This window comes from Sus scrofa, chromosome X, assembly GCF_000003025.6.
Source record: "Sus scrofa isolate TJ Tabasco breed Duroc chromosome X, Sscrofa11.1, whole genome shotgun sequence".
Taxonomy (NCBI): domain Eukaryota; kingdom Metazoa; phylum Chordata; class Mammalia; order Artiodactyla; family Suidae; genus Sus; species Sus scrofa.
Genome location: NC_010461.5, coordinates 58,372,609 through 58,385,437, shown reverse-complemented (window position 1 = coordinate 58,385,437; position 12,829 = coordinate 58,372,609). Strand labels below are relative to the sequence as shown.

Here is a 12,829-nt window from a genome sequence, read left to right as displayed (position 1 = left end):
GAAAATTCATGTGTGGACAAATCTTCTCAAACTGGTTTCATCCTAGTTGTATATATAATGCCAAGCTATTCTTTTGCTAGATGATTGCTGAGTTCACCATCATGAGCAAGGTCAATCTCTAATGATATTTTTACCAACTTTCCACTCGCCAGTGTACCTGTCTCATTGATTCAGCCTGTGACCCAGGGCATTGTTCAGAATATGAAATGTTATTATGGAAGAGATTTCATGAAGAAGTTTATACATTGTGTAGCCACTAGAAAGATCTTACAATCTCACAATAGCAAAGATGCCATTTTTAAATGATGCTCATACCTAGAATTCTGTTTCAAGTAAAGTATCAGGGAGAATGTAGGAAAAAATGGACTGTATATTTAATGTGTCTGTGGAAGCAAAAGAAACTGAAGCATTTAAGGTGAGGCCTTAAGAATAAATTACAATGTGTTTGATGATAAAGAATCTACTCAACAAGGCTTAATGGAAGCATAATAAAAGAGTGGGTTAATGTTGACAAGAGGTTAAAGTGACACAGTATCACCAATAGCAAAATGTTAAAAGACATTAGTGAAGTCAGTGAAGACAGCTTAAGTGAAGAAGACAAAATAACTTTAGAAGAGGCTGCTTCAATCACCATTGTAATAATTACATTTACAGAAAGGCAACCACACTGTGCTGCCCAGGAGGTTATGCATTTGTACATTCTACACTCAGCTTTTATGAGCAACAAGTGCCAAGACTTACTCAGAAAAAATTTTCTAGGTTATGTCATAGGGTCAGGACAGGGAAATCAAATCTCTAAGTATAGCTGAACAAGATAGTCTTTAAGGCCCCTTCTAGATTCTAGTTTTCTTAAAGTCTTATAAGTGGTAATCAGTGTTCATCATGATGACCGCAGGGTACTAGAATTTTTTTTAATGATTCCTGAATCATTAGAGAAATGTTCTGTTTTGTTCAATATAGTTATAATATTTTAAGTCTTTGAAAATCAGAGATCTTGAATGGAAAATGTTACCCATCAACCTGAATATTTTGTTTACCAAAACACTTCATTCCCTGATCATTCTGAGCCATTTACTATATGATCTTTTTAGGTAAATTTTTGTTTTTCTTAAAAGAAGGGGGAATTGTAAGGGAATAGATCTCAAGGGTTAGATCCTTGGCTGTAAAGACTCCCTTGGATTGCTTGTGGCTGTTGGCTGTAGCAACTTGTTTTCTTTCAGAGATGAAGCATCTGGTTTTTGTTATCTCAATGATGCTGTCCTGGGAATACTACGATTGCGACGGAAATTTGACCGTATTCTCTATGTGGATTTGGATCTGCACCACGGAGATGGTAAGCCCTTCACTTTCAAAGGTGCTTCACTGCTAGGACAGCAGGTTGTTTTGTTTTTGTTTTTTTTTTAATCAGTAAAACTGCTTCTAGGCAACTGATAACAGGAGAAATGCCTGTTGCAATTGAAATTTTCCTAATTGAGAATCTTAAAGTAGGTAGAGAATCTTTTAACTGATTCAGTCCTTCCTTTGATGACCAAGCTGCTTTAAAATACCAGGTTCCTGTCATTTCTCCCCTCTCCTCCAGTAGCTAAGCTCTCCAGTAGAGAACTTTATGTGGAAATCTAGGTAAGATCTCCTAGTGTTTACTCCAGTGCTTACTAACCTCCCTTGAGCCACTTTCATAGGCTCTAAATGAAATCTGCAGTTAGAGCTGAGAGTCTTAATGCTTCCCTTAAAATAGGAGGGGCGCTTGGTGGACTAACATTCTGAATTTTCACCAATAGGAATACCAACTCATGTAGTGATCAAAATCTGGGCTATTTGCTTTGTGTTGCTAAAATATTTAGTCCTGCACAAATCCAGAGCATCTTCTCTAACTTTTAACAGCAGCAGACTCTAACAATTTGCCTTAACCCCATTAATCTTTTCTTAGAAGACTTGACTGAAAGGATGTATCCTACCCTCCTGTGTACTTTTCATCTAGAAAGTAGAGCTTCAGTGACAGTTACCGCATTCTGTTTCTTAAATACATCCAGTGTGTATTTCCATTGATCTAGGAACACTTATCCAGTAAAATTAGTTAAGACTATTCTCTCCCTATCCCCACATCAGTGGTTGCTGCTTCCTTGTTTCCAGGGATCTTTTGAGACAAACTAACATAATCAAGGAATAAGAGAGGAAAAGAGTAGTATAACACAGAAGCTGGGGTCAGCTCTGCTGCCAAAACAGAAAAAGAAGAAATTGTGGGAGAGGCCTCCCAGAGAGTTCACCTAGCTGGATGCTTCCATGAAGGGTGACTGAAAATTAAAGGTAACAGAAGAGAGAAGGGTTAAAACAACCAACACACTACTTTGAGAGCCACATCCAATGACTAACTGAATACTCAGCCAATGCAAAACACAGCCTTGCTCAAAACCCTTCAGAGGCTCTTATTGCCTATAACAAGGGTAACATTTGGCCCATGGCTTGTTTTTTGTATGACCAGCAAGCTAAGAATGGTTTCTTACATTTTTACAAGGTTGTAAAGGAAAAAAAAACGTAGTAAAGACCATGTAGTTCCAAAGCCTAAAATATTTACTATGTAGTTACTTGGATTGCTAACCCTTGGCTTATGGCAATGGGTCTCAAACTTGAATGTGGATCAAGATGACCTGGGAGGGATTTGTTGCAAAATACAGATTCCTAGGCCACATCCACCAGATATTTGAATATGTAGTAGATCTGGTTTAGAACCTGGGAATCTCCTTTTTTAACAACTCTCTAGTTGTTCCACAGGCTATACTTGGAAAACTAGCAGTCTTTGACAGTCTTTGAGGTAAAGTCCACACTCTTTGCCCTGTCTTTCCAGGCCTGGCTCAAAGAGGCTTCAGTTCCTCTCTCCAGCTTTCTTTCTCACTACTCACTGTTCCCACGTCCCTGACTTTACATTAGTTTTATATTCTCTTCTCTCTCTCTCTCTCTCTCTTTTTTTTTTTTTTTTTTTTTTTTGGTCTTTTAGGGCCACACCTGTGACATATGGAGGTCCCCAGTCTAGGGGTCCAATTGGAACTGTAGCTGCTGGCCACAGCCACAGCCACAGCAACTTAGGATCTAAGCCATGTCTATGACCTGCACCACAGCTCACGGCAATGCCAGATCCTTAACCCACTGATCGAGGCCAGGGATCGAACCGCGTCCTCATGGATCCTAGTCGGGTTCACTAACCACTGAGCCACGATGGGAACTCCCTCTTCTCCTTTTGCGTCTTCAAGTTCTATGCAGGACTTCAAGTTCTGCTGCTTAAGGCAGTTGCAGATCTATCCCATCCACTCCAGCCCAAGTTGTCTCTCTCCCTGCTCTGGCCCTGTATTGTTTCTATTACTGATTTGATATTTAATAATATACTTGTATTGTTAGTGAATTTAATGTGTCTGTGTCTTCTCCTCCCATAGAAATCTTTCAGTTCCTCCAGAGCAGAGATCATGTTATTTACTTCTTTCTGTCCTACGCAATATGGCAGGAATAAACAGATGATGCCTATAGCAGTGGTTCAGTAAAATATTTCTTGAATGAATGAATCATTTGTAAATGATTATGAAATTCAAACTCAGTATCAGAGTTCAAGAATGGAATCAAGTCTATTGAACCATATTAGAATGAAATAAGACTGTCACCTGAAACCGTTCTTTCCATTTGCAATGTTATTTCTGCACCATTTAGAGTTTCCTGTTTTAGCCAACTTTTATGGTGTGTTTCATTTCAGTTTATTTCCCCTCTTCAGCACCTCCCTTCCAGTGACCTCTGCCCCACCTCCAAACTCTTACACATTTGGTTTATTTTAAATCTCCCATGATTCCGTAACTAGCATCCTGCAGTGGCTTCACTAGCACCCCTACCCCATGCCTCTTTTGTCCACCTAACCACTCCTCCCTTTCATACCAAGTCCCATGCCCTCCTCTGTGTCCTTTCTTAGAGTATGACTTTTCTAACCGTGCCTAACGGCATTTCCCATGTGAAATGATACAGATGGTTACTAAACATGTGAAAAGGTCCTCAACGCCCTAAGACGCAGAGAAATGCAAATTGGAACAAGACCCTTCTTTCTGCCCAAGATTAGAAAGAATAACAATACTCAGTGCCAGTCATGACATCAGAAAATGGGAACCCTCATACACCATTGCTAGAAGTGTAAATTGGTACCACCTTTCTGGATGGATCAATAATTGGAGTTTTTATGAATTATCCTTGTTTCTACTTCCTTTTCTAGATCAAAAATGCTATTTCAATTTATTTTCTTTTGTTTTATTTTGTTTACTAAATGCTTTGGGCCCGGAGCCTTTCACTGGTTTTAACTGCCTCCCTAGGGCAAAACATAGGCTTGGGAAATTCAAACATACCTGTGATGTACAAATAGAGTTAGTATTTTTTTGAGGTCTCTGTTGGCCTGTAATGAAGACTGAAAGCATTAAGTAAACAGAGACAATATCTTTATTCGAAGTATAAAAGAGGGTAATACATGAATTTGTCAATAGTCCTTCCATTTTACAGGCAGATTATCTGAATACAATATGACAATATGTGATTCTGGGAGGAAAAGTGCAGAGGTAGGCAGTATGTTAATCTGAATAAGTAGAAGATCTTCTAACTCCCAGGCCTCTATTTGTTTTCTGACACTGTTTAAATAGGAGACTACTTTCTAGAAGTTTCCCCCTATCTTTCTCCAGGCTTCTTGTCATAAAAGCTGCTATTAAGGACAAGGCCAAACTGCTATTAAGGGCTACTTTCAACCTTCCATGTTTTAGCCAGAAAGTTAGTACACTCTATAAGTTATTTAGTACACACAAATTTATAAATGCAATTTATAAACAAATCCGTATCATAGAGAGGCACTTGAAAATTAGGTTTTCACTAGGTAACACCTAATATTTCTATCGGTCATGTTTTTCAAAGGGTTGCCACATTATACTTCTTTGAAAAAAAAATCCAAAGAATTTATCTAGAACCACTGAAACAAAACAAAACCTAAAACTTCCAAGATGATGCCAAGTTTCCTTTATTCAGCTCTGTTGATAATGCCTCAATTCTGAGCTCCAGCCCTTTCCCACCTTTTAGAACAGGTTATCAAAGAGAGCCTAAGTGTCCCCATTACTTGGAAATACCCAGATATAATTTGCCATTAATTTTTTTCTTTTTTAAAGCTTTTTATTTTTTCCATTATAGTTGATTTACAGTGTTCTATCAATTTCTACTGTACAGCAGTCATTCATATATATGTGTGTGTGTGTATATATATATATATATATATATATATTCTTTTTCTCACATTATCCTCCATCATGTTCTATCACATGTGACTGGATATAGTTCCCTGTGCTATACAGCAGGATCTCATTGCTTATCCACTCCAAATGTGATAGTTTGCCTCTATTAACCCCAAACTCCCAGTCCATCCCACTCCCTCCCCTTTGGCAACCACAATTCTATTCTCCAAGCCCATGAGTTTCTTTTCTGTGGAAAGGTTCATTTCTGCCATATATTAGATTCCAGATATAGGTAATATCATATGTTATTTGTCTTTCTCTTTCTGACATACTTCATTTAGTATAAGAGTCTCTAGTTCCATCCATATTGCTGCAAATGGCATTATTTTGTTGTTTTTTTATGGCTGAGTAGTATTCCATTGCACATATGTATCACATCTTCTTAATCCATTCATCTGTCGATGGACATTTAGGTTGTTTCCATGTCTTGGCTATTGTGAAGAGTGCTGCAATGAACATACAGGTACACATATCTTTTTCAAGGAAAGTTTTGTCCAGATATATGCCCAGGAGTGGGATTGTTGGGTCATATGGTAGTTCTATGTATAGTTTTCTGAGGTGCCTCCATACTGTTTTCCACAGAGGTTGTACCAATTTACATTCCCCCTGACAGTGTAAGAGAGTTCCCTTTTCTCCACACCCTCTCCAGCATTTGTTATTTGTTGACTTGTTAATGATGGCCATTCTGACTGGTGTGAAGTGGTACTTCATAGTAGTTTTGATTTGCACTTCTCTAATACTTAGTGATATTGAGCATTTTTTTCATGTGTTTGTTAGCCATCTGTATATCTCCTTTGGAGAAATGTCTATTCAGGTCTTTTGCCCATTTTTCAATTGGGTTGTTGGTTTTTTTGCTGTTGAGATATATAAGTTGTTTATATACTTTAGAGATTAAGCCCTTGTCAGTTGCATCATTTGAAACTATTTTCTCCCTAATTTGTCACGAATCTGAAAAAGAACCCCAAACTTCACTTGGGGCCAAAGTTCTACCTCAACCTCTAATGACGGAGATCCAAAACCAGAGTTTCATTACTTTTATTACTCAGCTTGCTTCCTTTATTATTGTCATCCTCTCTCTCTTCTTTCCCACAGCTGCTTTCTAGAGCGTCAGTTGTTGAAAACAGGAATTACACATATGAAGTGATTCTTCTGTCGTTTCTTTCTCTGGTAGGTGTAGAAGATGCCTTCAGTTTCACCTCCAAAGTCATGACCGTGTCCTTGCACAAATTCTCCCCAGGATTTTTCCCAGGCAAGTGATCTGTATGCTCAATATTTTGAGAAATAAATTTTTCAGTTCTTCTACACGTTTCTTATACCTTATATTTGGATATTTCCATGCTATTAGTACCTTATTCACGCTACTCTATGCAAAAATTTAACATAGACCCTTTCAGGTGACCATGATAAGAGGAATGTAATGATTCCTTCTTTTTTTCCACATGATTTTCATGGACTGTCAATAGACAGCTCACTTACACTTACTGGACTATCAGATAGCCTGTGTAAATTCCAACATCCTGATAAGTGCAGTGATAATATTATGTCAATCCAAGACATATAAAAAGTCAAGAGAAGGAATTAATCTTTTTTTTCCATTCATTTGATCCAGTAAGATGAAAACTAAAGTTTTTCCACTTTCTTAGAGTTTTCCTACTTTCCCAACATTGTTTACAACAGTTGTTTTTTAAATTCCATTCCCTTAGAAACTATCATTCATTCAAGATTGTTCTCTTAGTTGACCTTTTGATCTTCTGAGTTCCTGTCAGAGAAGCCTTCAAGTTTTCTAATTCTTGTGTTCTTAAAAGTGTTCCCGGTGCTCCTCTCTTTGACAGGAACAGGTGACGTGTCTGATGTTGGCCTAGGGAAGGGACGTTACTACAGTGTAAATGTGCCCATTCAGGACGGCATACAGGATGAGAAGTATTACCACATCTGCGAAAGGTATGGCAGCAATGCAAGCCAGTAACAAGCACATTTCTTTTCTGTAGATGAAATGGCCCCCAATCCCACAGAATTCTTGTTTTCAGAGAACCATTTGAAAAAAAAGAAAAAGCTACTAGATCCCCATGTAGCTTTTATACACTGCTTATTATGCTTATTTGATCAGGTAACCATCAGGGGCTCTGGGAGAACAGTGTTTGGACCAAAGCCACACCCTCAGTTTGATCTTACCCGCTACTCCATATGATTAAGGCCATCGTAAGAGCGGAGCTTCTCTACTATCCTGGGAAATCCCTTGTCTGCTACTTTCTCAGCTAAAACCTGCATGTATATGATTTCATGAGCCTCGGAGGGTCAGTTTTGATTTTCCGTTATGGAGATCATCTTCCATCCACTGGTATGAATATTAGAGAGTTCTTTATGATGAGTTCTTGAGTTCTATCCATTGTGTTAATAGTGGAATCAGAAATCTGTTCTTTTACACTATGGTTAAGGATTAAATTATAGCTCCTTGTGGGCAGTTTGGTACCGATGTGTAGACCAGACCATTGGGGCTGAAAAGCCCTAGGGAACGAGGATGAGGATGGCTATTCATCCTCATATTCATAAAACTTGAGATTGATCAGGAACAAACTCACCTCTGACATTGGCAGTAGAGAAAGTGAGTCTGACTAGAAGTCAGCATGTAGATGTTACTTAAGGTAAGGATGGGGATTGAGGTGCTTTTGATCCCTCCCCCACTTGGCTCGGATTTCTTCCAACCTTCTGGTGGAAACAGCGACTTCCCAAAGGAGCCTGCACTGGCTGTTATCACTGGCAGTTGTATAAACAAAGTCGAAGTATTAAAAAATAAAAACTCTCTGCTTCAAAAGTGCCTCTTAGCTCAAGAGATTTAGCAAGTCAAGTCATCAGCAACAGCACTAGCCTCTTCATATTTGATCATGTCCCCTGGTTACCTCTGCATTGTCAGACTGAAAAGGCATTTTTTCTTCTGGAGCCTGCCATTGATGATTTTAATTGCCCTTCTTTGTTCCTCTTAGGCTCTGTTCTGTCCTTATCAAGATGTGCAGATCAGAGCTGCTTATGTAACTTTACCAGCGAAGATGTCCTATGGTTCTACGTAAAAGGAAAATTATTTTGTTTTTCTTTTAATCCTCTTATCAACAGTGCCCAACATTTTGTTGCCCCCACTCCCTTTTTGCCATAGCAAGAAGTTGGGTTGTTCTCTTCTAGTGCTTTGTCTGCAGGGTTTCCTAGAGCTTTTTCGTGGTCCTGAATTGAATGGTCAGCACCCATCATCCTTTGTAAGTGTAGTTTGTAATTTCTGGTCCTCCCCAAATGGATTACCTTACACATGCCCCTATTGAAGCTCATCTGCCAGTCATAAAAGCTCCTGAGGTCTTCCTTTCTCCCCATCAACCTAGCGTTTCACTGCCTGGGAAAGCCGAGCACCATCTGCAGGCTTGAGGATTTCCCAGTGCCCACTCCCAAGAAAGTCTACGGCTTACCCTTCTTCAGTCAGAAAAATGTCTGTCTCTCCCCTCTCTATTTTCTTTTCTCCTCTCCCTAAACCAATTCCCACTACATGATTTAAAAAATTGTAATCCCATGGTAATTCATGTTTAAAAATAAACTGGGTATCAGACTTAATTAGAAACATTTTAGGAGTTCCCATCATGGCGCAGTGGTTAACGAATCCGACTAGGAACCATGAGGTTGCGGGTTGGGTCCCTGCCTTTGCTCAGTGGGTTAACGATCCGGCGTTGCCGTGAGCTGTGGTGTAGGTTGCAGACGCGGCTCGGATCCTGCGTTGCTGTGGCTCTGGCGTAGGCCGGTGGCTACAGCTCCTATTCAACCCCTAGCCTGGGAACCTCCATATGCCGCGGGAGCGGCCCAAGAAATAGCAACAACAACAACAACCACAACAAAAAGACAAAAAAAAAAAAAAAGAAACATTTTAAAACTGAGTTTAGTCCCAAGGAAAAGATCCGTGGAGGATCACACATGATTTCCCTTTACAGAAACCATGTTGCCGCCTCCACCTCCAGTGTGCAGGAGGCCAGCATTTAGTAAAGATTCTTCTAGCTTGCCTACCAGAGTACCAGACACTCATCAGTTTATAGCTCCCAGGGCCCCTTTTGCCTGTGGAGCTGCACTGGCAATCCACGCAGCGATCACCCAGAATAACAGGCTCTGGGTTTTGAGTCGAGGGATAATCATTTTTCCCTTTGATTTCTTTCAGAAGTCAAGTCTGGTCAGGGTGTTACATGAAGGCACCTCTGATTCCAAGGGTGCCAGCAAGGCTTCCTGACCCAAACATCTCTTCCATCTGTTGGACTAATATCTGAAATTCCTTTAACAAGAAACATATTTTTATTCTACATTTAGACATAGGCCTTAAAATGGAATTTTGGCACAGCCTCTCCTCTTCACCCTCACCCTGCGGTGGATGTGTGGTTCCACAGGGCTTTTCTTGCCCACAGATTTGGAAAGGGTTAGACTGTGGGTACCCTGAGCATTCAGGGGAGCAGGAATTTGGTTTTGGAGCAGTAGATGGAAAGGGGCACAAAAAGCAAAACAATCTTTGCCAACTAAATAGTTTTGCATAAGGTCAGCCCTAGTGACTGCATCATTTAGTCCCAGTCATTATGTTTTTAACTACTTCTAAATTGTTGCTTGGAACCAGAATCTCTTATACATTTACTATTATGACCTCTGACTCACCTACCTCAAAAGATAAAGTAGACATAAGAATAGCTCACTCATGTAAAAAAAGTCATTCAGTTTATCTGCAATCTCTTTTTCATCCTTTATGTTCCATGAGCCCACTGGTTTTCTGGCTCACTCCTTACCTGTGATAAATAAAGGACCTCTCTTTGCTGGTTCACCTGTAAGATGCTCTAATTTTCATTTGTCACTAATTTGCTCCTGAACTACCTCTCCCTGTGGGATTCATGAGCCCCTTTTCCCTCCCTTCCTTCTTTCCTTCCTTCTTTTCTTTTTGGCTTTTTCCCCTGCTATAACCAGCCTTTCTTTCCTTTGCCAGCTAGGCAGGATCTTAATGGTTTCATCTTAAAATTGAACATAATGTCTTTATTTAAAAAAAAAAAAAAAAACTTCTTAGGGTTTCTTTTTTAATTGACTGGATATAGAATCTTTGCATGAACATTAGCAACACCAAAAGTTCCATTTTATGAAAAAGACAATTTCATAGTCAGAGCTCCCAAGGTCATTCAATGCTAATTTAGAAGGGTAAGGGTTACCAATTCCCAAAAGCTTCCCATAATTTATATACATGCAAAGTTTAATGGGGGAGGAAGGCTGTTTTGCCCATTTGTGAGAAAATACTGCTCTGCCTTTAACCTGTTTGCTCTTTAATTATATTTGAATGCAATGTGAGATAGTGCAATGTGAGATAGTCTTAATAATGTTTAACCTGTTACCTAAAATGCTGTGTTGATGACTTTGGGAGCATATATATAGTTAAGGAATCTGAGAAGGACAATGGCAGGTACTTCCTTGCTGTTGCTTCAAGAGAGGTTTGATAAATAGTAGGGCACCCCCCTGAAACCTTAAATCTTGCAGGACGACCAAACTACTTGCCCAATGTGAAGTGTCTTGACATATGCAGTGTTTGAAGAAGAGTTTCAGAGTTGTGTTCAAACTTCTTAGTTCCTATTCTGCTTATCATTTTACAACCCTAACAGCCAGGATACATTCTTTACTAAAAGAAGAATATTCAGCTATTCAACTTTGTACAGACACTGCATAAATATTTCACCAAAAGGAAGATGCATTGTTAAACAGACTTCTCAATGAATAGGACTTATGAAAGGCCCTATTAAGCGGTACTTCTCAATCAATAGCCATCTTTATATTCACATATGCAAAACTTTGCTGGTAAGAGTTATCAGCAAGCCAAAGAAATAATCTTATTCTAGTGAACTAGGGTTCATAGTAGTTATTAAAATAAGAATCTGGGAGTTCCCGTCGTGGCGCAGTGGTTAACGAATCCGACTAGGAACCATGAGGTTGCGGGTTGGGTCCCTGCCTTTGCTCAGTGGGTTAACGATCCGGCGTTGCCGTGAGCTGTGGTGTAGGTTGCAGACGCGGCTCGGATCCTGCGTTGCTGTGGCTCTGGCGTAGGCCGGTGGCTACAGCTCCGATTCAACCCCTAGCCTGGGAACCTCCATATGCCGTGGGAGCGGCCCAAGAAATAGCAACAACAACAACAACAAAAAAAAGACAAAAAATAAAATAAGAATCTACCTGTATTTGGCCTGTTTACCTTGAGTCCTATGGGTTAACTCAAGATTGAAAGAAACTTCTTTGTCCATGAAAGACCCCTGACCTAAAGAAAAATTCAGAGATCCCAGAAGTAAAAACAATAACAACAACCAAAAGACAGTATACTATTTTTGCGACCTTTCTTTTATGAGAGAATTATTATACTTTTCTATTTTAAATAATTTTTTATAGCTCTTCCACTGTTTTTTTTAGACACTAATTCTACTGTGCTTTGAATAATTAGAGTAACCTAGGCAGAAAGAACTTGTTCCCTAGGACAACAGCAAGCTCATTAAAGGAATAGCTTGTTTAAACCTGAGTTTTTATTCCTGTGGGGAATTCCTTAGTCCATCTATGCTGAGCTCCCCTGCTAATTTTTCAACAAGAAAGAGAAAAAAAAACATATTGCTTATACCTAATATAATGTCTCTATAGTGTGTGTTTATTGTGTGAGAATTTTCCTTAGATTCTGATATGACCTATGAAATACAAGTCAGTAGTGTTTTAAGCACAGGATTCATTCCTGGGGGTCTGGGGCCAAATTCACTTCTCTGAAGGCATTTTGACCTTCCTACAAAAGAATCAAGCTCCTCAAGTCACCTTTTAGGATTTGTAAAACATTAATTAACAAGAATAAAGAGGAGGGCCACCAATGCAATGTAGGAGATTTGTTTATGTTTAGTTTAATGACACTGTTTTAGTCATTCATTCAACAAATATTTATTGAGTGTCTGTTTCATGCCCGCACTGTACCTAGGTACTGGTTGTGGTAAATAAGACAGATGAGACTCCCACACGCTGGAGCTTAGCTCCAAGGGAGGACTTGCCTGTGCTAGGAGTTGCACTGATAATTTATTTGATTTTTTTTCCATTTGATATTTATAGTAATGTACAATCTACAATACCTGCAAAGGAAGGTATTCTTATTCCCATCTTATAAATAGAAAAACTGGAAATTGGAAAGATTGATTTGCTTAAGGTCACACAAATAGTAAATGATGAAACTAAAATTTGTTAACCACCCCTACATTGTCCCCAGAGTGTCACATGAAAGTATTAAAAGTTTTCATAAGGAAAAAATACCATCCCCAAGACTTCTTGGAGATTTTTATCTCCAGAGAGTGCATAAAACTCCTAAAAAAAGAAACCATTTAAGATTATTCAAATGAACCACATGATCAGTAGTATACACAATCCATTGTGTTTATATTTGTGAAAGTACAACTTAGATTTTTGCCAAAAAAAACCCTCTTAATCCTCAGGATTTGATTTGTAATTTTATGGATCGAAAACGAGAATAAATATTG

At 39.0% G+C, this 12,829-nt stretch overlaps 1 protein-coding gene across 3 annotated transcripts in view; it reads left to right on the top strand.

The window, feature by feature from the left end:
- HDAC8 (histone deacetylase 8) overlaps nt 1-12,829 on the top strand; it is a 240,500-nt gene that overhangs the window by 65,244 nt on the left and 162,427 nt on the right. For all 3 annotated transcript variants that reach the window (XR_002340774.1, XM_021080459.1, XM_021080458.1), the window contains exons 5-7: nt 1,221-1,333; nt 6,466-6,543; nt 7,127-7,235. Coding sequence is in view for 2 of the 3 variants with exons in the window: in XM_021080459.1 (XP_020936118.1) it covers nt 1,221-1,333; nt 6,466-6,543; nt 7,127-7,235 (300 nt within the window). In the remaining variant the exon portion in view is untranslated. The remainder of the gene's footprint in view (nt 1-1,220; nt 1,334-6,465; nt 6,544-7,126; nt 7,236-12,829) is intronic.